Source organism: Sebastes fasciatus, chromosome 17, assembly GCF_043250625.1.
Source record: "Sebastes fasciatus isolate fSebFas1 chromosome 17, fSebFas1.pri, whole genome shotgun sequence".
NCBI classification, from domain to species: Eukaryota; Metazoa; Chordata; class Actinopteri; order Perciformes; family Sebastidae; genus Sebastes; species Sebastes fasciatus.
Window position 1 is genome coordinate 6,382,267 of NC_133811.1, and position 26,891 is coordinate 6,409,157.

At 40.7% G+C, this 26,891-nt stretch overlaps 1 protein-coding gene across 2 annotated transcripts in view; it reads left to right on the top strand.

Moving 5' to 3' along the window:
* The window catches only part of LOC141754814 (retinoic acid receptor beta-like), a 204,000-nt gene that overhangs the window by 112,838 nt on the left and 64,271 nt on the right, over window positions 1-26,891 (top strand). For both annotated transcript variants that reach the window (XM_074614149.1, XM_074614150.1), the window contains one exon: window positions 10,348-10,496. In XM_074614149.1, coding sequence (XP_074470250.1) covers window positions 10,348-10,496 — 149 coding nt within the window. The remainder of the gene's footprint in view (window positions 1-10,347; window positions 10,497-26,891) is intronic.

Consider the following 26,891-nt stretch of genomic DNA (forward strand, 5'->3'; position numbering starts at 1 on the left):
TTAATCGACATGATTAGGACAGTGTTGGGGTCCCACCAGGGTTACACCGCCGCTGTGTATCCGCGGCGACACTGGCCTTCCAAGAAATATCAAATACTCGACCACAGCGGCAGAAAAAAGCACCCTTTCATGTTTTTTCACAGTCTTTAAAAAGCTGCCTAGCTCTTAACTAAATATATGTATATTTTAATCTCGTTTTTTTCACCCTCATAAAAATAATCTTTTTTTTGGGAAGGCGAGTGTATTTGTATAGCACCTTTAAACAACAAAGCAATTCAAAGTGCTTTACATAAAACATAAAAAGGCATTATGCACAAGATATAAAAGAAACCAAATGGCGATATAAAAAGAAAACAGCTGACAGTCAAGTCATATAATTCCATTTTTTTTGTCAGTTTGTTCCAGATATGTGACAGTAAACAGACGTGACCCAGATTAGATCAGCTGAGAGGTCTGGACGGGGAACAACGTAGCCGTCTCCCCATAACTAAACATTTATGACTTGGGTCGTGCTCTTTAGCTTCACGGATCCAAGATGAACTGGCTTTTAATTATACTTTGGCACCAAAGAAATGAATTTCCAATGAAATGATCAAATGCCGAGTCACTGAGGAGCGCCACGTGATGACTTTCTGCTCGAGCTTCTTTGCACTTTTTATTAATTCATTCAAATTTTTCATTAGCTGTTAGATTTTGTAGATTATTTATTTATCTGTTTTTCCAGAGTTTGTCCTGTCTTTAACCGTCTGAAGTACAGCTTCAAACCAGGCTTATATGCATATTAATTATGAATTGCTTGTTGCTCATAACAACCCAAACCTTTTTTAAGTCTTTACACTGAGTAGAAACAGTTAGACTAGTGGCAAAACATTCTTTAAAAACCATAGAAAACTGCCTCAAACATTTAAATACATTAATATAAAAGTTCATTTTACATGAATTTTTTAAAAGGGAACAGCTTGAAGCTTGAACTAAATTATTGCAAAGTAATCATGAATGTGAGACTGTGGAGAATACGGCAACATCTTGGGCTCGAGGTTGAGGATCAACTTCAGTTGTTTTTAACCCTTAAAGTGAATTATTTTGTGCACATTTATCTTAACGTTAATACAGAACGTTTAAGGGGCATTTTGAGGTGTAAAATTAACGGCTCTTGCTCCATAATGCCAGCAGGAATAATATCAAAATCAAGAGTTTTGCGCATATTTACCTTAACATTAATATAGAATGTTAAAGGGGCTTTTTGAGGAGTAATATTAAAGGCTCCTGCTCCCTAATGCCAGCAGGAATATTGTCAAAGTTAAGGGTTTTGTGCACATTAATCTTAACATCAATACAATATTGTTTAAGGGGTTTTTGTGGTGCAAAATTAAAGGCTCTTGCTCCCTAATGCCAGTAGGAATATTGTTAATATCAAGGGTTTTGTGCACATTTACCTTAACGTTTATATAGAATGTTTAGAGGTGTAAAATTAAAGTCTCTTGCTCCCTAATGCCAGTAAGAATATTGTCAAAATAAAGGGGTTTTGTGCACATTTACCTTGACGTTAATATAGAATGTTTAAGACGCTTTTTGAGGTGTAAAATTAAAGTCTTTTGCTCCTTATTGCCAGAAGAAGTATTGTCAAAATGAAGGGTTTAAATCTAAAAAATTCAGCCTACAAAAGCAAACACTATTAGCAAATGTTTGTCCTTATATTTAAGTCATTATTTACAAAATGTTACCAGCCTCTATATAAAATGATTGTCGTCTATCATCTAAATGTCCCTCAGCTGGAACATTGATGATTGTTGAATTGTTTGCCACACCCATCCCATCCCAGCGTTTCCAGCTTCACTTCTTTTGGCTGTTTTCTAACAGAGCCGACACCAAGAATCCAGTTACGTGTAAAAGTGCAGGCTGGGGGAGAATAAACCGGCGCTGTGCTTTTAAGGCCACGAATTCCTGTGGATTAAAAAGAAAACCTCTCGCATTTCAACAACCTTATTTCTTCTCCTCGTGCTCCTTCTTTTCCTGAGCTTTCTCCCCTCCTCATCTGCTTTTATGGCTGTCTTAGTTTCACTTTTTATGGAAGCTTTGAAGTGGCTTGCACCTGTTGTGTTCAGCGGCGCTGCTGCTGCTTCCCGTCAACGTGTAGTTTGACCTCGGCGCTGCGATCACCCACCGGGGTCGCCGCGGGGTCACGGAGGGGGTCAAAAAAAGGAGGGATTGGTGGGAGGGTTTGGTCACATGACTGCCTGGGAAACCTAAACACTAGTAGGTCAAATCGAGAAATTAAGCTTTTTTTCCTGTCACATGTAGAATAGATTTCGAAGCCCTGATGAAAAGCAGATCCTCACCTCCGCTCCCTTCTTCCATTTCCCCACCTGACATGAAGTCAAATGACTGCTCCTCATTGTTATTTTCTCTTCCTTGAGTGTTTAAAGCTCTTCTAAAATATCCATATCTGTAAAACGCATTGGAGAGCAGAGCAAAGCTGCTTCTAATTTGGTGTACTTTGGGTGAACTTTGACCACTTCCTCTGACTGGGCCGGCTGTATGCGAGCTATGCGCTCGGCGCTCCTGCAGAGAGAACCACAGAGGAAAAACACTCCCAGGCTGGATGGAGCGTCAGCTGAGAGGAGGAGGAGGAGGAAGAGGAGGAGTAGGAGAGGCTGACTGGGAGTAATATTCCTCTAATCCTCCCAGGCTATGCCCACCGCCCCACACCCAAATCACCACAGCTTTCTCCTTAACGCAAACCAAATACACAAATACCCCCGAGGAGCTTCAGGAAATGCCTCTCTCTTTTCTCTTCATCCTTCCTCGTTTTTCTCTCTCTCTCCTTGTTTCTGTTTCTGCTGATCTGTTATAATTTGTCAGGTTTAATTCAATCACTGCGATTTATGGTTCTTGATTTAAATTGATTTTTTAATTTAAAATTAAGCGTTCCGATTTTAAGTGCACCTTTTTTCCCTCCATTAGAAAAGCAGCTTTGTCCTCATTTCGGGATGCGGCATCATTGTGTTAAATTGCCTGTGTGCGGCGACAGACTTTGCTTCGGGTTCTTTGCCATCTGTTGGGCGTGTGGACCATGTGGGGAGAGTTTTACATGTCACTGGTTTTCAGACTGTGGGGGAACTGGATATAAAGATGCAAAGGGCACAGAGCGGATAGATGACGCTGCAGCTCTGCAGATCTACGTTACCTACCAGTAACCTCACATCCTGCTCATTCTGGGCTGGACCCGTGTCAGTGTTCGGGGTTTTACTGCGGCGCCCACTGTATATTTTTTGAGGGGTTGCTGCCAAGAGCCCGTAGACAATTTACCGGTAATGACCGTTCTCTATTGCTTTGGATTTGTGTCTCAATTCTGAGCATGCAATGGCACATTCTGCACAAAATCATTACTACACAAAGAATAATTACATTTTACACCACTATGGTTCAAAACATTTTTGAGACTGTTTACTAGTATTCACAGTAAATAAGCACACAATAATTAGGGCTGTCGCGCTGAGGGAATTTCCCCTGCGGTGATAATGATTGGCTGTAATATTATGCCTCTTTTTTTTTGCAAATTACTTCATTTATCTAGTGCTATGAAAATAAGCTTTATTATTAGTCTATTAATAGGTATATTGTTGACAAAGACAACAGTTTTAAAACTAATTAACTGAACTTATTTATTGTTAAATGCAGAACACAGGAGGGCAATAAGGCGCAGCTTTTTTTCAGATGAGACGCTTCGGTTGCAGTGATACGGAATATCTGCAGAATTAAAAATGATAAAGGGAAGGCCGAAGTATGTAGAAAGAGAGAACGAACCCGCCGGTCTTCATTTCTCCTCCACTGTTGTTGTTCAACACTTGTAACCTATGTGTAGGATGTGATGGTCGGTCGTTGTGGTATTTTTCCGGCCCCACCTTCACTGTGTTTGGACGGCTGGCTAAAAAGCGACAGCGACGAGCGCAGCGTTTAACCAAAGTTGAAAGTTTTTCAACTCTCGGTAAATCAGAAAAGACGCAGAATAGACGCTCAGTGCCTCGACAAGCTGCCGGCGTTTGCAGCATAGTGTAAAATACGCAACTCTCCCATTGTAAAGAGTCAAAAAAGAAAAAGCGTGAACATACCAGTTGTGGCGGTTGCTTGCCTAGCAATTAATAGCGCGTTATTGCGTTATTGTAGTTATTGCGACAGACCTCACAAACAGTAAATGACGTAATACGGCAGGATTTTTTGTTCAAGCAATCCGCAAAACTTTCCTTGTAACATGCTTGTCGATGTTATCGTTGGCACACGCGTCTTTAGTATTTACAGCCTGTTTCCTCTAGTTGCAACACCACCTTCGGTCCGTGTTCCGTCAATGCGGACTAGCCTCTGATGGAGCTTTTGTAGGGAAGCTCCAAAAACTGTCGGCGAGGGAAAAAATCAAGGCTAAAGTTGTATATTGTTACTTTTGAACTTGGCATTGGAGAGTTAAACAATGGGCAAAACTAAGGAAATAACACCCAAGTTGTGATAACCCTAAATTAGATGAAACCTTTGTTGGACGGCGACAACTGTGACCACAAGTTTCAATTACAGTTACAAAGCAGGGAAGAGTCAACAGTGGACGCTGCTTATAGTGATCACGGTTAGCTTGGCACAGAATCATTCCTATACAAATGCTATTTAAATAATTTGTTTATAGTACTCAAGTTTTCAGTTTTCATTTTTGGTATTTTTATACATGAAAATATAAAGCAATTTTAAAACTATGTTAGACTAACATTAGTTGAATTTTTTTTACTTTACTCCCGTGATACTTTACCTCGTGGACTGTCTGCTTTCCAGCTGGATACCTGCAGCTGACGGTGCGTGCACATTGATATCATGACGGGGGGAAAAAAGTAATTCTGCGCCGTTCTAGAGCGAGCTAAAAAACGGCAGTGTCTCAGCCTCGGTGAGGAAAAAGGCAGAAGAATTGGCAGTTAATAACAAAGCGGTCCGTTTCATTACTTTGTATTTATGTAATAAATAGACAAATGTCAATCAGATGGTTATCTGAACGAGATTTGATGCACAACAGCAACACAAATTCGGTTGTAATAATCATCCGTTTATAGTGATCGACTTGACAGACGTGATCACTATAAGCGGTTTCAACTGTATTTCTTCATTCAAAAGTGACATTGCATCACTTTTGATTCTGAAACTGTGGCACTAGTAATGATTGACATGATCTGATGAAGTCACACCAGTTCCTTTTATCAGATCAAGACAGGAGGAGGATTATCAGATCTTAATGTTATCAGTCAAAACTTATCTGAGAGCAAAGTTTTCAAGTTTTCGTATACTTTCGTCAGCTGTGTTTTTTTCTGGAGCTCATCCATCATACTGACAGGCTGACACTAGAAACCAGTATCGGCCCAGTATATCCGTGTTCTCCTGGTGTCAGCGGGCTCGTTCCCAGTGGACGGGGGCCAATCAGAGGAGCTGTTTTCTCTTGTCTTTCCCCTCATTCTGCCTGCAGCCTCCAGCGGGGAGTGTGTGTGCCTTCCTGTTTGACCCCGGCGACAGGTTCAGCCAGAGGCTAAGGGTTCACTCGCCACAGATTTTTCTCTGCCTGCTCTTAAGCCAGACTCGCCCGTGTGCGCTTGTCTGTCACCAGCCTTTATTCCTCTAATGGAGCTTTCTGTGTATGTTAACATGCGGGGAAGTCGACTCAAAGTTTAATCACGCAGAAAATGGAAAAAGGCTCCCCTGCACCTGATAGGGCCTATACAGGTACCCAATGACCACCCCCTCCTCTGCCTCCTCCCACACACACACTCACTCTGAGGGGCGTAATGAATCTACGTTTATGCGTCCCATCTGTCTGCAGGTGGTCACACTGCCTCCCAGACGCAGCCATGAGTTTCAAATAGGCTGAATCGTTGGCGCTGCCTCTCCTCAGTGTGGGACTACCCAGCCATCACAAATGCTCCGAAGGCATATCAGTAACAAAAGTATTTTTCCTCTAGATGTATGTTAAAGTGTGCCGCACCTCCTGGGGAAGGCTAATATACATTGTTTTATGTGCTCCAGTAGTCATACATCCTCATCCTCATCTCAGGTGAACACCTTGTTTCACTTATTACATGCAGGACAGCGATGCTGCTGTGTGCTTTCTCTGCAGAGAGGAGAGGAAGGGAGGAACTGAGCGTGTGGATGCAATGAACCACTTCTTTTATCTAAGCGACCATACACACAATGAATTTGAAATAAAGGATTATGTTAAAGCAGTAATGGAGGAGAGCACACAAATAAATATTTATATACATCAATTTGTCAATCGATTAAAATAGTTAATCGTGAACCGCAAATTAATCGCACATTTTTATCTGTCAAAATGTACCTTAAAGAGAGATTAGTCAAGTATTTACTACTCTTATCAACATGGGAGTGGGCAAATATGCTGCTTTATGCAAATGTATGTTTATATTTATTATTGGAAATCAATTAACAAATATTGTCCAGAAACCCTCACAGGTACTGCATTTAGCATAACAAATATGCTCAAATCATAACATGGCAAACTGCAGCCCAACAGGCAACAACAGCTGTCAGTGTGTCAGTGTGCTGACTTGACTATGACTTGCCCATAACTGCGTGTGATTATCATAAAGTGGGCATGTCTGTAAAGGGGAGACTCGTGGGTACCCATAGAAAACATTTTCACCCCTTTGAAAATGGCCGTGACAGTTTTTCCTTCCCAAAATTGATTGCAAATTCGGAGCGTAATTTAACTTCCTTTGCGTCACAAGTTAGTATGACTAATTGGTATCAATGGATTCCTTAGGTTGTCTAGTTTCATACAATACCAGTATTTTCACTCTAGCTTTAAAACTTTACCAACTAAAACCTCCGAAATAATTATTGCGTTAATGCGTTAAAGAAATTTGTGGCGTTAAAACTAATTTGACAGCCCTGGTTACAATGTTAACCACGCAAACCTTGTGCGTCAAGTACCATAGTCTGTATATAAGAAGTGACCTTCGCCATCTTGTTTTTTTGCAACCATAAATGAGAGTGGAACTAAGTACAACCGAACACTGATTAAGACATTTTTAGGCGACCAAAATGTTTTAATTAATTTCATGAAATGAAAACACACCGTGAAAGGGGGTTAAAGTTGTAAGACGAAAACACGGACAACTTCCAGACACTAGTCAAGATACTACACAAAAAGGCTTCTGCCCCCGAGCGGTAAGATATGACTAGTAGGGATGAGATCACGTTGCAATAAATAGTGTATGTAATTCTCAAAAGTGTTGGACAAACAACATGTTTGATCACGAGAGATTTTGCGAGATTTCCTGTTTTTTTTAGTTGGGTTAGTGAGTGGTGTTTTGGCTGTTTTTCGCCAAATCGTTGCTCTCCACACACTATAGGAACGAAACTGTTAAATTTATCATAACATGTTATGTGTGGCGTCTCTCACATTTTCAACATCTGTTCAGATTTGAAAAATCTTTTAGTGTGTGCCAGCCTTCAGTATCATAAACGTTTCTTTGCCACAGAGCTTATTTTCTGCAACAATCCGATGGAAAAATGTGGCTTTTTGTTGAGGGGAACCAGGGCGATGCCAACTTCCTGGTTGCCTACAAGAATACGTCATCCCTGCACCACACTATCCATTAAAATTGGGTTTTGAAAAAGTAATATTTTGGTATCAAAACTGAAACTCCAGCCAAACTTGTATACTGTATTAGTTATACGCTTGCATAGACACAAAATGCAACAGCATCCATCCGCCCCCCCCTCTGTCCCCTATCAGATGGCTTTGTGTGTCACACCGCTGGCTGGCCTCCAGTATGGTGTCTCACCATACATCTGCTTTATGTGCAAGCTGCTTGTGACTGCTCTCTGCCAACAACAGAGCGAAAACCATTTGGAGCAATGAGATGACCGGACTTCAATGGAAACGAATGTCTGTCTGTCTGTCCTCATCAATGAAACCAGGTCGCGCTGGAGTAGTTTAAAAGAGCGGAGAGATAACGTGGCTGACTGAAGAAGTTGTTTACTCTCAGATGAATACCACTTGAAATTCAGACCAGCAAACTTCTCTAAATCCTAACGCAGCACCATTATGTCAGCTTTATGCAAGTCTACTTAAAGATCCTGCAGAACTTTTTTTAAGAAGTCGACGTTGTCACTGTTTCATAACGAGTCACGGAGACTTCTCCTCGCTGCCCGAACTGCTCCTTAAACCCCAGATAAGACTGTGAGAATTGATATTTATATAAATCATCTCATTCTAATTAACCTCGGTGATCATCTTACATCCTCATCCCTTATTACGGAGGTGACGCTCATCGTCACGTACGGTACCGTATGTGCCGCCGACTTTTTAAAGTCTTCCCTCGAGCCACATGGAAGTCGCCGAACGCGAAGCTTCAAATTTAGACATGCCGCAAAAAGTCACACAGGGTGAACGTAACCGAAGATTAGATTAAACCGCCAGGGAATTCCATGCGAGGACGAGGGTCCAGTAATTATAAGAGCTTGTCCCTTACCATCAGTAATTGAGTTTACTCTGATGAAGTACGGAAGAAAGTAATCTAATCAGTAGAGATGCTGGAGAGACTGTTCTCCATTTTCTATGCAGATAGGTTGTGTGCATGTGGGCAGCGGTTTGGTCTCTGCATAGATTTAAAGTCGGGTACATTTTCACTTCCAGGTGCTAAGTGTGTTATGATTGCTCCATCTTGAAGGACTGTTTGCGTTTTTGTGTCTGCAAATTACGAGCACAGCTACCATAAAACAGCACTGCTTAATGTATCCTACCTGCTTTCTGGTGAGAGTGGTTTTAAAGTCTGTGTAAAGCAAAATTAAAAATGCATTCTGGGTTTGTCATACCACAAAAAAATGTGTTACTAACCACCCAGACAAATTTAAATGATTAAAAGTATATAAAATTAGCTTTCAAAATCATGGAAAAATCAGCAGTATTCTCTGTTCTGAGACGCTGGGGGCGTGTCGCTGAAGGCACTGAAACCTGAAACCTCTCTTAATACATCCATGGCTGAAACCACACCCATAAGTGGGGAAAGTGCAGCCTGTCAGGATTCCTCAGTAGCGGCGAGCGAAGAGGGAAGCGCCGAATCACCGTTCGAAGTCCTTCTGATCGAGGCTCAGCCCGTAGATGGTGTGAGGCCGGTAACGGCCCCCATCGTACAGCCTGCCCGGGTGATTCAACTCCACGGGTTAGGGACGGCCGCTCGGACATGGGATGGATTACAATCATAAAAATACCACACAATACAAAAACAGTCATACAAATAAAGTGCTGAAAATGCCAACGCCCAACATGAGGCTCGGTCCCTGAGATTATGAGTCTGGTGCTCTATCGATTGAGCTAGCCGAGATAAATCATGGGTTTCTGTTTTGCCTTTCAAAAACCAGGTTTCTGAAGACGGGTGGGGTTATGTTAAGGATGACTCCAGTGCGTCATCGAGCCATGATTTCAACCCCGCCTAAAAAATCCTGAACATAAAACTGGCGAAAAACAGTTTAACGGTCTAATTCCACAATCCAGTACTACAATGTTCACAGTCTTTTCACATGTTTGCAGTAACTATTTTGCAACATTTATAATGTGTTTTTACTTTGAATTTCCTTCACACGGCCTTTAACCAAAGAAAAATATTGGACGTTTTTTTTTCTCAGTGGCCTTTCACTACTTTTTTTTCATGTGTTTGTGCCAGAGGAACAGAGCCCTCTTCCTGCACGATGCTGTAAAACGGTCCAACAGATTTTCAGCCAAATTTGACCTGGTTTTAAACAATGAGAAATATATCGTTGTATGGTATGCAATTACTTATAGGTGGATTTTAGGGCTCTTTCAAAATCCATAGTCCATTTGATTAGTCCGAATCAGAGTGAAATTGATGGTTTGTTTTCTATTTAGTCTGGTTCGGTTTCACAGTGCACTAATTAAAGCGGACCAAATGTTTTAAAAATGATTTTCTGAGGGGGCAAAGTTTTTTCACTTTGATTTGAATGACCTTTTTTGTGGACCTTATTTAGAAGTCCAAGTCAGTCCTCTCCCGCTCATGTTAACCTGTCGTTTACCTGAGTCCATTTCAACAAATGCCCTCACAGGCAGACTGCGTTTTAATTTGCTCCCTGAAATTGAGTCAGATTATGGTCTGCAATCGAACTGCATGAGGGTTCGCTTGGAAAGTCCAGGAATTTGTGCCGACAGTTTATGGGGCTTTAAAAAAAAAACCTCAAAATGTAAATGTCCTTTTTCTAGTTCCAGATGTATAAATGAATCATTCAGTCATTTGAAACCAATCCTCTTCATCTTCTTTCTTCTCTTGTGTTTGCATTCCCCCGCAGCCATCGAAACGCAGAGCACCAGTTCTGAGGAGCTCGTCCCCAGCCCACCGTCCCCGCCGGCCCCTCCCAGAATCTACAAGCCCTGCTTCGTCTGCGCGGACAAGTCCTCTGGATACCACTATGGTGTCAGTGCTTGTGAGGGCTGCAAGGTAGGACTCCCATACTGTACCTCCTCCAGACTGTGACATGCTGTGTTTTTCCTCCCTGTGACGCTGAGGGCATTTTCACTCCGAGTAGTTATTATTAAACACTGAAGTGAGACTGTAGTGGCTGAGTGAGACTGAGAGCATCGTTTTCAAGGTTACTTTATGAAACCAAGTTGTAGAAGTCTGAACTGCTGAATCTGATCTGAAACGGATCTGATCATCAAGATTCAACAAAGTCTGAATATTGACATTTCTTTTCCTGGAGGCCTTTCCTGAAGTACATTTCTGACCATTGAAGGAAATACTTGTTCAGAAACAAGTTTATTGCCAAGTAGGTTTAAAAAGGAATTGTATGTGTATAAATGGAACGATGCATCAAGTTTCTTTCCGGGTTCAAACCGCAGAAAACAGACTGCGACTGTATATATCACCAGTTTACCTCTCTGTGACCTTTGGTATCCTTGTCTTTGGAAATTTGGTATGGCATGGTGCCTCAGTAAGTTAGCACTGTTGCACTGACTTTAAAGGGCATTTCTTTGTGGAGTTTGCATGTTCTTCCCATTCAATGTGATCCCATCTCTATTCATCATGTTTTGCTGCTTGGGCAGAAGCTACTGGCGTCGTTATAGTAACAGCCTTTTTGCGTAGTGTCATGATGTTGAAGGTTTGTGCGTGGTTAGCGTTGTGAATCAAAACCTAGGGTTAGAAAAAACATTATGTTTACTTTAAAATAAGTACACTTACATTACATAGGCGACAGAACGTTACGTGACAGAACGTCGTCAGTAAAAAATCACTCGACTTTTGGTTTATAATACACGAACGCCAGTCCCTTGAGTGAAGTCCTGCGTTTGCAAAGACATGCATGTTAGAGGTGAATTGGGGATGATGATGTTAGCTTATTGCAGATGTATCGGTATCAGCGTATATGTTATTGCCCAATGGATAACATGAAACTGCAGTACAAAGAGACAAAGTTGTTTGAGTTAAGTGTGAAAGTTTGGTCGTGTTGAAGCCTTGAGTTCGGTATTTTGGCCGTTGCCATCTTGTTTTTTTGCAACCAGAAGTGACATGAGAGGGTGGAGCTAAGTACAACAAAGCGCTGAAGAAGACATTTTTTTAAGCGACCATAATGTTACAATTAACTTTAATGAACTGAAAACACACTGTGAAAGGGTTAAAGTTGTAAAATGAAAACACGGACAACTCCCAGACTGGACAACGCCGTGGTAGCGACCTGTCAATCACAGCCCTAAAAGCATCCCCTGCTTTATGGTCTATTTGACTCTAAATGGGACCATCATTTACTAAATGAACATCATGCTGTATTGAGACCATAAACTCATGTTTACAATGTTTACTGAGGTCATAAATCAAGTGAGAAGTAGGCTCATTTTCTCATAGACTTCTATACAATCAGACTTCTTTCTGCAACCAGAGGAGTCGCCCCCTGCTGGCTGTTAGAAAGAATGCAAGTTTAAGGCACTTCAGCATCGGCTTCACTTTTCAGACCCGGAGGTTGCCCGCTGGAGTTAACACAGAAGAAGAGTTCTCACATACCTCTCGGGGTAATTAGCCATGTAGATATGTTTGCTGTTTATTTGGCTTTTGAATGCCTTGAGCACCTTAATTCCATTTGCCTCGGTTGTATTGTTTTAGCTGCAGAAAACCTATACAAATATAGCAAAACCAAAACTAACTGCAGGGCTAAAAAACCACAAGAGGTAAGTGAGAAGATATATCTTTGTAAATTTGGGTGAACTATTCCTTTAAGACATGACAGTCCCTCCTCTCAGTCTCAGACTGCTATTGTCAAATGTTCTACTTTTAGAAATTCCTGCCAACATCTGCTCTGCCAGCACTTGTCTGTCTTCTCCCACTTACAGCAGCTGTTGCTAGGCAACAGCTCACGCCTGCATGCACATAGACACATATATAAACAATATCCAGGAGGCTCGTCAGTGAATAGGCTGCTGTAGCTTTAAAAGCATACTTAAATAATTCTGTTTTTCATGTAAAACAGCTGGAAATGAAAAAGTAAAGCTTTCCATTACTCAGTGGGAACAGTAATAGATTACAGTAATACTCTCTGGAGACATGTAGTCCTCGCAGACAGCCCGTATGATTCCCTCCCAGGCGATGGCGTTTTTTCTCCCATGCAGCCAGACCGCGCTGTGATGTCCTCTCTCCTCCCAGCCGCTGTAATTGAAGCGGTGGTATGCCAGGAATCCTTTGGAGTTTTTGGCCCAGAGGGAGGTGGTGATCAGCTCACTCACTAGGCTCTGGGTCAAACTAAGTTCTCCCCGGGCTCCCATGCCGCTTATGTGCCAATATAAGCCTCATCGTAAAGGCCTGTCATGACCTCTGACCTCGCTGCTCAACCCTGAACTCTCATGCTACTGACTGGGGTCCCTGCAGACCCCCCGCACTCCCAGAGGTTTACTTTCTGTCATATCTCACAGGTGCTTTATTCTATCGTTCCAGTTTTTCACGACTTTGTCAATCAGTTTGTTCCTAATGACTTCATATCATTGTTTTCTGTTTCTGTTTTAATTAGTGCTTTTTAAAAAATACCAATGGATTGGGGTCCTTGGGTTAGTCATTTTGAAGGAGACAGACAAACAAACTGAAAAATAAATTAATAAATAATACATTTAAATTACATTTATTCAACCTTTATTTTAACAGGGGGCCATACTGACACCAAGGTCTCAATCTACTTTTGTATTGCCGGTAGGGTTGTCAAAGTTAATGCAATAATAACGAATTTACGCAATCGATCTTCCCGAGGTTGTAGCGGGCTCAGTTTTAAAGCTAGAGTTAATATATTGGCATCATATGAAACTAGAAAACCTAAAGAATCCATTGGTACCAATTAAATATTTTAACCGATTGACAGCCCTAATTGACAGACGAATAAAAAGTGGTGTTGAAGTTTGAATGACTGTGGGTTTATTTAAATTATTTTATATTAAGGTCAAAATGACCCCGGTTGGTTTCACCATATAAATATATACAGGCTGTTCTCATACACCGTTCGTACCTTAACCTACAAAAGAAATGCACTGTAATTCATATATAAATAAATGCATATTCAACAAACACCCCGTGTGAAACCAGAAGTCAATGTCTGTTTATTTGTCACGTAACTTTCGTACTTAAGTAACGCCACTTCCATAGTTATTTATATTAGCTATAAATATTAATAATATTAGTTATTTTACCCCAAACCACGATCTTTTCTTAAACTAACCAAGTAGTTTTGTTGCCTAAACCTAACCAAGTCGTTTCCTGTGAAGATAAAAGTTTATTTTGAAAAGACCGTATGCTTGTAACGTGCGTAAATTGACACGTGTCGGTGGACATTCGTTGGAGAACGCACAAAAAATAAGGAAAAACAACTAATAGTAATGTACTGTAATTTGTATATATCTCATGAAATCAATGCGTATTTGATCCACTTAATCGTGAACCAGGAAGTGTAAAGAACAACGAACGCCACGTAAGCAGGATGAAAAAAATACCGTGTTCGTGTCCCGTGTGAAACCAGAAGTCAACGTTGATTTATGCGTCATGTAACTTCCATACTTAAGTTACGCCACTTCCATATTATTTTAACCCAAACAACGATATTTTCTTAAACCTAACTAAGTAGTTTTGTTAACTAAAGAAGGAAGTTTATTTTGAATGCATGTAATGTTTGTAAATTGACACGTGTTGCTGGATATTCATAGGAGAACGCACAAAAAATGAGAAATAACTTTTCTTAAGATATCATACAAACCGTTGTATGAGGATACGTTGAAAAAAACGCAAATAATATTTACTTGAAATTACTGAAAACTAAATGTCGGGATAATGAGTAAGTACTAATGTGGATTGTACTTATATTTTTTATTTTACACAAATGACCCAGTCGGTAGTCTGTGTATGTTAGATATGTTGGTAAAATGAGGAAAACCCACTATAAAAAAAATGATATTTACGCTGTTCATGATGTACACAACAGCTTAGTTTAGGCACAACACGTTGACAGATGAGTGAAGAATCATCATCTCATCATTGGATCACATGGCTGTGGGACTGAGCACCCAGAGTGCAGATTGTGCTTCCCTAATGACAGATGCAGGCGGTGACTAAAGTGAAATTACTGTCAGAGTGCTTCTGAGAATACACTCCATCCATCCGCTCACTCCGCAGCGCAGATGTAAAAATAGTTCAATTCATGGCAGAATGGCCTTGATTTTTGCGTCATCCTGGCTCAAGAGGATTAAGCAGCGGATTATAGTTTTTTTTTTAACTGTGTTGTATTTCTGTCTCCATGGCGAAGGCATTGTTGTCTGCGGCGCGAGGGGCAAGCCCCTTCTATTGGGTTGATGCAACCAAGCATGCTGTACAGCTGAAGGCTTTTAGCCAGCAAGAAGAGCCTTTTACTGCCCAGTGAATGTGCCAATTAGAGCTACAAATAGACTCAAAGACAGACACGGAGAGAGTGTGTGCTTTATAGGCTATGTGGATGTGTGAGTGTGAAGCTAAAGTAACCTCATGCACATTCACATGCATGCACATATGCAGCAAATATAATAAATTCACACAGCACAGAAGGCCAGTCCCGGCCCGGTAGATAACTGATTTACTAACAGCCCTCACAGAAACATCCAGTCATTCAAGTGAATTTAAGACAATGGCAGAGTTTGGAGGTTTTAACCAGAATTAACAGTAAATCCAGGTTTATATTATATTATATTATATACAGCCATCACACAATATCAGCACTGTAATATCTGAAGACAGTTTTACTCATATGAGTTTATTTTAAATTGACCTACTCTTAGAAATCATTCTATTTAAATTTATTTTGGTGAATACTGAATTGTGAATTGAATTGTTGACGTTTGCTTTTGATTTTTATGTTTTGCTTGTTTGTTTACTTTTGTTGATTTTTGTATTTGCTATAATGCTTAATGAGGTGAGATTCCTTTTATAAGCCCCTTGTTTTTTTTTTTAATCTCACCTGTACAACTTCTTTTCTTTTGTTGTTGTGTTTCTGCTGCTTTGTTTTATTGTGCGAACAAATAAATCTCAAATCTCAATTGTGCTTTATGTTGCTCTATTGTAAGCAGTATATTGGAAATTGAGACACTTACGATGGACACTACTTTCTTTGGTTTCATTGTGGTAATTTTTGAGGACACTATATGGAGCGGACAATAAGTAAAGTGCACTACGTAGTAAATAAAGGGTGCTTTCCCTTCAGCTCGCTTCGTTCACTTGTGTCTCTTCCTTGGACGGAGGAAATGTATTTACCAAACGGGACATCCTTGTTCCCTCCAACGTCATTTTAGGAGACGGTAATTACAAATGAGACATCTCAACTGTCAAACGTGTGGAGGAACGTGGGAGCAATAAAAACAGCTATAAATGCTCTGGATAAAGTCTATAGCCTAATTAGTCTGTGAAAGACCACAGGTACAGTAAAAGTCTGACGTCCTCTTCAGGCTCAGCCTGATATTATGGGACTATAATAATAAGCTCCACTGTGCAGCTGTATAGGACTGTAGCAGGATATTTTCCGTGAACAATGTTTTTATGATTCATTCATGATTCAAATGAGTGAAATGGAAAGCACCCAGAGAATGATATCGGACACAGCCCAGGCCTTTTTTTTACAGAAGACGTTTTGACATGTCCCAGTAGGAAATCAGGAGCAAAGCAGTACTGTTCATGCTGTACTACACCAACCTTGCTATTCCTACTACGAGGAGTAATCGTGTTTATATAGTAAGTTACCACATTAATAAAGTGTTGATGCAAATTTGAATGCGCTAAATAACGCTACAAAATTACCCTAAAAAAAACCCCCGGCATGGCCATTTTCAAAGGTGTCCCTTGACCTCTGACCTCCAGATATGTGAATGAAAATGGGTTCTATGGGTACCCATGAGTCTCCCCTTTACAGACATGCTCACTTTATGATAATCACATGCAGTTTGGGGCAAGTCATAGTCAAGTCAGCACACTGACACACTGACAGCTGTTGTTGCCTGTTGGGCTGCAGTTTGCCATGTTATGATTTGAGCATATTTTTTATGCTAAATGCAGTACCTGTGAGGGTTTCTGGACAATATTTGTCATTGTTTTGTGTTGGTTATTGATTTACAATAATAAATATTTACATACAGTTGTATAAAGCAGCATATTTGCCAACTCCCATGTTGATAAGAGTACTTAATACTTGACAAATCTCCCTTTAAGGTACATTTTGAACAGATAAAAAATGTGTGATTAATTTGCGATTAATCATGATTTACTATTAAACTAACTACTAATTAAATATTTTAATTGATTGACAGCCCAACTATATAGTCTTTCTTCTGTTAGAGGGTGACGATGTCCATTGACTGTCGGAGTGACCAAACTACTACTAGGACTGTACTATAACTAATCTGCTATTTTTAAAGCTGAAATTATCAATTACTTGATTGACAGAAAATTAACCAGCAACATTTTAGTAATAGATTAATCATTAAAATATTTTTTTCAAGCAGATAATGATAAAAAAAAGACCCTGGTTCCAGCTTCTCACGTGCTAATATCCACAGCTTTACTTTGTTTTCTGTGATTGTAAACTGAATGTCTTTAGTTTTGGACTGTTGGTATGACAAAACAAGACTTTTGAAGATGAAGATTTTTCATGTATTTCCTTTTGTTGTTTTGTTTTTCTTTTAGTTTAAGGAGCCAAAGTACAACATCAAAAAGGAAGAATATCAGTCAGTACTCTGCTACACTAACTCAAACAAACTCATGCAGTATTATAAAACATCTAGTTTCATTAGTGTTATCTGCTGACAGGCAAGCCAGTGTTTTAATTTTATTTTATTTTTTATTATTTATTATATATGATTTGTTATTTTTTATAGACCATAATATCTTAATCTATTAAATGATAACATTTTATAAAGCTGAGAAAAACAGCAAAATGTCACATTTGAGAGGCCGGAACCAGATGTTTGGTATTTATAAATGACCTTTTTTCATTTTCTGTCAATCCACTTATTATTCTAGCAGGAGACAAAAAATGCACAAAGAGCATCAGGAAAAACCACATTAATACAGAAGGTAGTAGTGGCACTTTTAGCACACTGTTTGATTCTATTATGGCCGAGTTAGCGTGTTGCCCGGCCTCGACAGATTTGCTGTGTGGACAGAGCTGATTTGAATTGTTAAAACAGGGCGCAGACATATGGGCCTCCAGAAGCACATGCATATGCAGCAGATGACAGTTTCATCCGTGTTGACCCAAAGTCAAGAAATCCTCCAAAGTCAAGGCAGCCTTCACATTCAGTCACCCCTACACTTCCTGCTCTTCTGACATCTTTCACAGCGTCCTTCTGAAAACTCCACTAAATGTCCGAGCTATACTCGGGACCATCTGAAAGACACCAGAAGGAGTCTGATTAAAGTTTCTGTAACTCTAATTTAAGCATGATTTCTATACCGTCTCTGCTGTTCTTTCCACTGACAAATATAAGTAGTATTCCGGACTCTGTCTTCTTATATTTGCCTTTCCAAGCATGAGGAACTGCTGGCTATAAACCCTCATATTTTGGCATCATTTCCTGCAGCTAATGTTTCACTTTTAATCAAGTGCATCTGAGGTTCTCACGGAAGGAAAAACTTAAAGGACTGTTGGGGACAAATCACGAAAAATCATCTGATTCAACAGCAACATTCCTATAACATTTCCAGTAACAGTATCCCCTGTCCTCGGAACACACTGTCAACACATTTCACTTGGGACTATTTCTTTGCCAGAAAGTTGTTGTGATGACAGCACAGTAAGGTCTGCACGTTGTGGCAATTTTACATGCTGGTGGAGACCAAAAACAGAGATAAAAGGAGAGTCATCAGGTTGACTCAGACACGACTCCAAATTAATGATATAATGTTGCTCTGTAACTGCTGGATGTGTAAATAAGCAACTGTTTGCTAACAAGTTGCTGACTTCACAAGCTGCTAATATGTCAGTGTTTTGTTATACATCTTGTCCTGCTGCCCCAAGTAGCCGAAAAAATTAAGACGGTTATAAAACCTGGCGGCAACCTCCGGGTCTGAAAAGTGAAGCCAATGCTGAAATGCCTTAAACTTGCATTGTTTCTAACAGCCAGCAGGGGGCGACTCCTCTGGTTGCAAAAAGAAGTCTGATGTATAGAAGTCTATGAGAAAATGAGCCTACTTCTCACTTGATTTATGACCTCAGTAAACATTGTAAACATGAGTTTATGGTCTCAATCGCTAGTTTCAAGTCTTCTTCAATACAGCATGATGTTCATTTAGTAAATTATGGTCCCGTTTAGAGTCAAATAGACCATAAAGCAGGGGATGCTTTAGGGTGTTGCTACCTTGTGATTGACAGGTCGCTACCACGGCGTTGTCCGGTCTGAGAGTTGTCCGTGTTTTCATCTTACAACTTTAACTCTTTCACAGTGTGTTTTCAGTTCATGAAGTTAATTGTAACATTTTGGTCACCTAAAAATGTCTTATTCAGCGTTCTCGTGTCACTTCTGGTTGCAAAAAAACAAGATGGTGACGGCCAAAATGCTGAACTTGAGGCTTCAAAACTGTAGTCCACAAATCAATGGATGATATCACGGTAACTACGTCCACTTCTTATATACAGTCTATGCTTTAAACGCATGCCTTGCTCAACTTCTTAACAGCGCTGTCAAAAATTGATCAGTTAATTATAATCTCTTCTGCAAAAATAAAAATAAAAAAATTAAATTAAATCAGTTGAATGAACTGCAAAACACTGTGAATGAGCAAATGTCAAGTAGTTGAGGAGTTTCTTCTTATGCCAGAAGAGAAAAAAAACTGTACAACTACAATAATCAAACCAACACTCTCCCTATATTTCCATTCATGCCAACTTCATTATGAATTCAGTAAAAGACTTCATACACAGCACGTGAGCAAGTATAAATTAAGCCCAGCATATCTTAAAACCTGAACAAACAAAACCAGAACTCTCTGTGTGAGTAGAAACCACATAGAGGTAAGGTTCAGGGAGAGAATATATGCAGACCACTTTAGAAAATGACATCTTAACATTGTTTTGCATAAGCCCTGAAAAGTCCAGAAAGAGAGACGGCTTGAATGTGTACGCGTGTCGTCAGCGCTGACAGGCCTTTAGGAGCGAAGACAAAACTTTGAGCCGTGAACACTCCTCCCCCTCTCTCTTTTACTTGTTGGGTCCTGAGGCGTTGACACAGCAGAATTAGTTTGATGGAACTGGTTTGACAAGCGGGAGACCATAACCTCTTTGGATAAAACACAATTCAGAATGCTCACATTGGAAAAGAAACACTCCTCTATGTGAACTCGCAGCCCTCTCTCTGCTCGCTGTTTTTTCCACCACAAGGGATGAAGAAACTCACCTAGATCCACCTACAAATCGGATTTCTTAACTAAACAGAATTCTTTTAATAGAATGGCAACCGGGCATCAGCTTTTGGTTGCCAAAATTTAAAATATGGTTACCATTTTTAAAAACTTATATTTTGAGCGATTAAGATACTAGTTATACGTCAGCTTAATAATGATAATGTGACGTGTGTACATGTGTATGCTGTACATGCTTTGCAGTATAATTTTCTATCCAGCTGAAAGATGCCAAGATACTTCGCCTCCAAAAACTTCACAAATTACATTTTTTGTTTTTTGTCAGTTGAATTAATTTGCAAAGTTGTTTGTGATGTTGATGGGTTAGTCAAACTTATCACCCCACAGTCAAGCAACTTCATTTCATGTCAAAGACCTCAAAATAGATGTCCAGTAGACCACAGACCAGGGATGTATAAGAGGTTGTGTCCTGTGCTTTTGCCCTGCGTGTTAGTAAATAGCCCACAACTCCATTAAATTCTGTTTATGTCATGCTACTAGCACTACTAGCTACTGGCCGATAGCCGGTTGTTTGGGAACAGAGACGTTAATACATCCACCACGGTACAGGCTGACAGCATACAGCCCATGGGTGTATTATAGATAATAAAAGTGATGAATTACAGCCAATATATCCATTATTACAGCCGCATACAGCTAGCAGGAAGCTGGCAGTCCCGGGGGTCTGATGCATGTCCATTATGCCGAGGAAAATAACTCTGGTTTCGGTTGTTAGTTAATTTTTCAACTTTTAGGACATAATGATTTAAATGAGGGCTTTCTAAGTGTTCATACTGGGAAGTTGATTTACCTAGAAAAAATTATCCTCTGATTTACAGACATCTCTTTATACATCCATGGCCATCTAGCGGCTATTGTCAAAAAAGCACCGGAGTTTCGCCTCTTTGCTTCTATACTCTTACTCCCTAAATATCAAGCCCTGACCTGTTAAAGGCAACAGTCTCTACCTAACGCACAGAGATGAGAGTAAAGATCACAAGAAAGCAAATAACTGAATGTCCCCATGTACACTATAGTCCTTAAACATCCGTCTTTCTAGAAGTGTAATAATCCTACATCATCTGCCACTTCGGTCAGACTATTATTTCAAGGAACTGGCCATTTTTAGCAAACGGTCATACAGTTGAATTTGGTTGAAAGAGCGATTCTTCTGGGATAACTAATCCCACTTAACAAACAGCAGAGTAATAGTGACACGTGTCAGATTATAATGGCTTTGCCGTACGTCCGCATGAATATGATTCATGTCAGCTGATAGCCGAGCAGCTGATGAATAATCCAGTGATTGTGAAGCATGAATGAAGCGAGGTGCCGCAGCTGCTGGCATGAATACCGGCGCTGGTTACAGTTGTGCAAACGATACAGTAAATATATAGGCAAAATAATACATTTAAGCTCTTTAAGCGTTAAAGCCTTATTGATGTCTTTAAAGTTTAATACACATAAACAAGTCCGTGCTCAGGCGGAGATGCAAGTGAACACAATCTATTGAAAACATGGAGGGTTCTCCTGCCTCCACTATCTGCACGTATCACTGTGTACGCCAGATATTTTAGATTGGTCTGTATTGTCTTCATTTTGCTCTTAGATGAGTACAAAGCAAGTTAAGACAGTTTTCCAAAAATAAAGCCTAAAAGGTTAGTCACCCTACCCCCAGGCTTTGTTAGCCTGGGGGTTTCCATGGTAACAGTCAGTGACACCTGCTGACCAGTATTTCCATGGCTTCATTATTTGTGTTTTTTTCTAGCAATGTTGTGGAGTGAGTAATGGGAAGGGAAAGAGTTTTTAGAGAGCGTAGTAACCTGTTGGAAACATAAAGAAGTAAGGACTAAGATTTTATACTACTGGAAGGTTTTTATATAGTTACACTCTTTGCTGAATTTACCCAGTAAAATGTCCTTGTTCAAGAAGACAGATGCTATGTCTCAATTCTTTCTTACACTTGCTATTTTAAGTGTATAAGTGCGTTCACACTGTGAAGATTGGCAAAATGCAGCGCATTATACGTACCCGGATGTTGTACTCAAAATGGTCAATAGATTCAGTGTGGAACGCTGGACACTTCTCATCCTCAACGGTTGCAATCTTTGCTACATAGTGGAAGGGGAGGGACGACCAACCTATTTCAAACTTGTGGGCGAGGAATCTGCAGCGGTTGCGATTGAAACGGCAAACACCAAACTATACAAATTTAAGTTATACATGTTTTTTTTTCACTATCACTATCCTGTAGTCAGATAGAAGCCATTATTGGGTTAATTCATCCATCTGAATTGAATTACTGCTGATACGGCGTGATGTCCGTGGCTGACTATCACCAGCGGATCTAGCAAGCTTCCGGTGAGTGCAATAGCCGTGTGCGATTTCAGACAACACTACCCTGTCGATATTCACACACTACAGTACATAGTGTGCACAGTGTGCTACATGGAGGTGTACTAAAAGAAGTATCCGATTTGAGACACAGCTAGACATTTTTTGTCAGCCGTGTTCTTGTGTTCTTTTAGTTTGAAAAAGGTCTTAATTTACCCAGAAGTCATGGCAAATTAGTGCTTCTTAATCAAGTAGGAGACATCTTTGTGCAACGGATGAACATAGAGGTCGATCTAAAGTCTGACTTTTATTTTGATAAGCCAGGAGTTTGTCTGAGTCTTAGACTGTGGGCCTCCACTCAGACAAAGTTTGGAAAAAGGCGCCCCCTCAAGCCTCATGATTATGTTATTTAATCCCATAGAGACACTCAACAAATGAGCCAAGATAGCCTAATATTGCTGTTTGGCATTGCTTCAGACTACATCAAACACAGAAAAAAGGTCTGTTCTAAGACATATTAGTTCTGACTCTGGTAAGTTAGAAAACAGTAAAATTCCCCAAAACAATCTTTAACCAAATCACACATATTTAAGCCATGCTATGTCATCTTCTTTTGAAAAAGAACGTAATAACTTATGTAAGATTTTTTTCACTTCTATTCACTGAGTCTCCCCTGAAACAGTTTGGAGCCCCCCCTGGGAAGGCCTGCCTCCCACTTTGAAAACTTCTGATCTAAGCCATACAGTAGTCAAAGTTTGGCCAGGTCACGATTCTTAGTTTAGCGGTTCGAGACTGGCATTGATTTTGCGATAATTGAGAACAAATGGGTCGGTTACAGTGTTGAGATTTGCAGCTACGGGGTGGCGGGAATGTGTTTGCAAAACTGAACCTGACTTTTAAACTTAAAAAAAACCCATCTTAAATATAATTTCTTATTCCTTCGCTGAGTATGGATTGAATAATTGTGTGGTGTTAATGTGTTATTGATGTGGGTCTTCTCTGTTTTGGAAGTGCACAGCATGCGTTGTCAGAGAGTATTTTGCACACCGGCTTTGAGATATCCTGCTGACTAACAGACGAAACAAAACTAAAAATACACCTCCTTGGTGTAACAATGCATTATGCAGGAGTTTTTAAATCTGGCAACAAGATTGCATATGCATATTTCTGCTTCTGTGGATACACTGATTTGGAATGTGCACTCGCATATTTGCTATGAGCTATATCTGGCCCTGTGTTTAGTACAAATAGTAGTAAAATGCACATTCAGTTGTTATTTACATAAAGCTGAAATCAAATTGTTTGTCTTGGTGGTTTGATGTCATTAGCTCATATTTATCCTTCCTGTTTATTTCCCACTACACCCCCCTCCCTGCCTTCGTACACAGCAGTGCTCGGCCCAGCAGCATCCTCCTCACATCTCATCAGCCTCCTCCTCCTCCTCCTCCCATGTGCTTTCCATATCTTTATTTACTCCCCGTTGTCTGCTGCTGTAGCAGAACGGCGATGATGAAGAGCCCAGTTGAGTTGACAGTTTACTGCAGAGATAGAGAGCGAAAAGAGGACATGGATCTGCCGGGCCCTTTCTCTGCCTGTCACCATAATCTATACAGCTCCCCCCGGTGCTAACACACACTACATAATGTGATTTGTCAACATTGTACAACATAAAAGAAGCCAGTGCGCTAATAGAGAGAGAAAAAAATCAAACGGAGAGGGTCAGCGGCGCAGAGGTGTGACGGGAAATAGATATGACTGTTATGCCACGACATCCTTCTCCTCCCCTTGCAGTGCAATCTGCTGCTCAACTGGTGATACCGCCTCGTCCTATCTTTCCCACTCATCTGTAGATGGCCAGTTGAAAGGCGAGATTTTTTGTGCGTATTTCCTGGAGTGTGCCTGTGTTTGGACAGAGCTCAGGTTGTCGAGGACGTGTGAAGTGAAGTAGCATGCTGCTGTCGAGGGTGATTTGCTGTTTGAGGAATGAATCATTTCAGGAGAATTAGCGCTCGCCTGCTCAAACAGGTTTCCTACAGTAGCTGTGAATGATGGTCCTTTAGTCCTTTGGTTTTATGTCTTTAAAGCAACATGTACTCACTCCAAGCTTGGTCAGCGGTCCTACGCTTCAAACTGTGACGCTCTAGGTACCCCTTTAGCGCCAGTTTCGGACGTGTCAGGGACGGCGTGTCAAGTTTCTGCTCGTTACATGCATAGTTTCTTTTCAAAATAAACCTCCAATGTAGGTTTAATTACGCTACAAAAGTATTTGATTAAGTTTAGGAGAAGATCCTGGTTTGGGTTAAAGTGAGTATGTTTGTTATGTAAAATAACTATGCTTGTTACATAACTGGCATGAACAAAGTATGGAAGTTACGTAACAAAACTACGGTTTAATAAGTTACAACGTTGACTTGGTTTCACACGGGACATGAACAGCGCTCTCCTGGGTGAAAGTCCTGTGTTTGTTGACCCAACAAAAGTCCCCTCGCACCCGCCCTCAGCAGACTTTCTCGCTCTTTATACTACATCTGTTGCTCTGATCATCTAATAATGATGCAGATGGGTTTATTTTGGAGTTAATTGAAAGCCCGGTGCGTCCCGTATAGACGCTAAAGGGTGCCTCCATGCGTCTGTATCAGACGCTGAGGGCCACTGACCGAGTGTTGGTATTTGACGAGTTGGGAGTGAGAACGGATTGCATTAAAGGTTCCCTGTGGAGCTTTTATTGTAAACGCATTTGCTTACTTGTTTGATTTTTTGAAGATGCATGTCAGCATTGTATTCCATCATTACATTATTAATGGTATTATTATTATTATTATTATTATTATTATTATCTACCTCAAACCCAAATGTAATTGTGAAGCCACCCTGACAGGAGCACCGCCGATGCTTCCCTCACTGAGTCGGTGTGAAAAACTAGCTTGCTATATAGCGATACACATCAGTCCTCTTCTTATCTTTTAACTCTGTTTTCCCTCCTAATGGAGTGTGTATGAGAGGGATTAGGGACAGGCTCAGTTGAACCATTGTGAGGCTCAGAGCTCAGGGAAAACCAGGTGCTGAATGAATGGACTATTTTTATGCTCATTTTGAAGTACTGAAGTAAAACTTCTTCAATCGCACAAAAAGGTTTTTTTCCGCTCGCTTGAGGTGGTTTTTGCCTTTGTCGAAAAGACAGCATGAAACATGGCCAATGTTATCTGTCTCTCTCCATTTTTCTCTCAGAGATCGGCCAAGGCGACTTGTTTTGTTTCCGGTTTCGCAACCTTTAGTTCCCGAGGGCGTATGCCCTGATATGTATTTTGTCTTTTCTAAGTGTGTATCATATATTTGTATCTCTATATTGTCTGTTTTTGTAACCTGCCTATAGGGACTACGGATGTAAATTATAATTTTTGCTAACTTCGACATGGTTACATCTTGTATTTTATACCATTAAAGTGCTCTGTCGCTAACAAATAAACAATTAAATGAAAAATGCATAGCCTATAGCACCAACCTCTGAAAAAACTACGCTGTTGCTGAGTTTATTCGCTCCAAACCAGTTGATGGAAATGCACCTTATTTGCATTTTTTTTTGCAACATTTAAAAAATTTGCTTGAAATTTCTTCGAAATTTGCTTGGCAATTCAATTGAAACACGTTTAGTGTGAAACGTCTCATCTCCCGGATTACGCTTGTTTGTGACGTATCATAAATATGTTTCTAATCAAAGTCCACGTACAGAGGAGGTCGGGGGTGTACAAACATCATTCCTCTCCTGTTATTCAGTCTGCATCATGGCAGCTTCATGTCAACCCTTCTCTATACGCATTTAGTTACTTGTTCCACTTGATATATCTGTTTACCCCGACCAAATCCTGAACGTAACACCCCTGAAGAAGGCCTGACTAAATGTCCCGACTGTGTTACTGTTACACACACTAGAGTTACTGTGAGTCCAGCCCTCTCTCTGTGCTGGATGGGACAGGTCAGCAACAGGTCTGACTCTGTGTGGTGTGTGTGTGTGTTAATGTGTAAGTGAGCAGGGACGGAGGGGCCTCCCATCGGAAAGCGAGAGAGCTTAAAGATGGCTTCTGATCGCTCCGGGGGCCCCCGCCAGGTCCGGGGGCCGAAAGACGAGCGCTGAATGGCGAGCGGCAACCTGAAGAATAGGGCCACAGTGGGACAGTCTGTGGAGGACCGGGTGATCTGAAACCTCCTCATTCTCTCCTCCGTTGTCTTTTTTATGCCTCTCGCTCGGTCTCCGGTTCTCTGTCTCTGCAGCTATTCAGAGCAGGTTGGGTGAGTCACACAGCTCCTCTGTTCAGGCCTCTCGCTCGCTATCTCTCCTTTTTTCTTCCTCCTCTTGTTCTCTTCCTCTTTTTTTTTTGCCCTCTCCCTTCTACTTTCCCCCTGATTCGCCTTTCAATCTCTACTGTGTATCTCCTGGTCCATCTGTGCACTTCAGGTGCTCGGATGGATAGATAAGCACTGATTGGGTTTCGGGGGGGTGCGGGGGTGGTGTGGAGAGGAGGAGGAACAGAAGAGAGGAGTGGGGGTCTGAGAGAACTGCCTCTTGTTTTCCGTGTTGTAGCTGTTGACTGCTGCTCTGTTTGTGCCTTATCTGTTGAGGTTTCA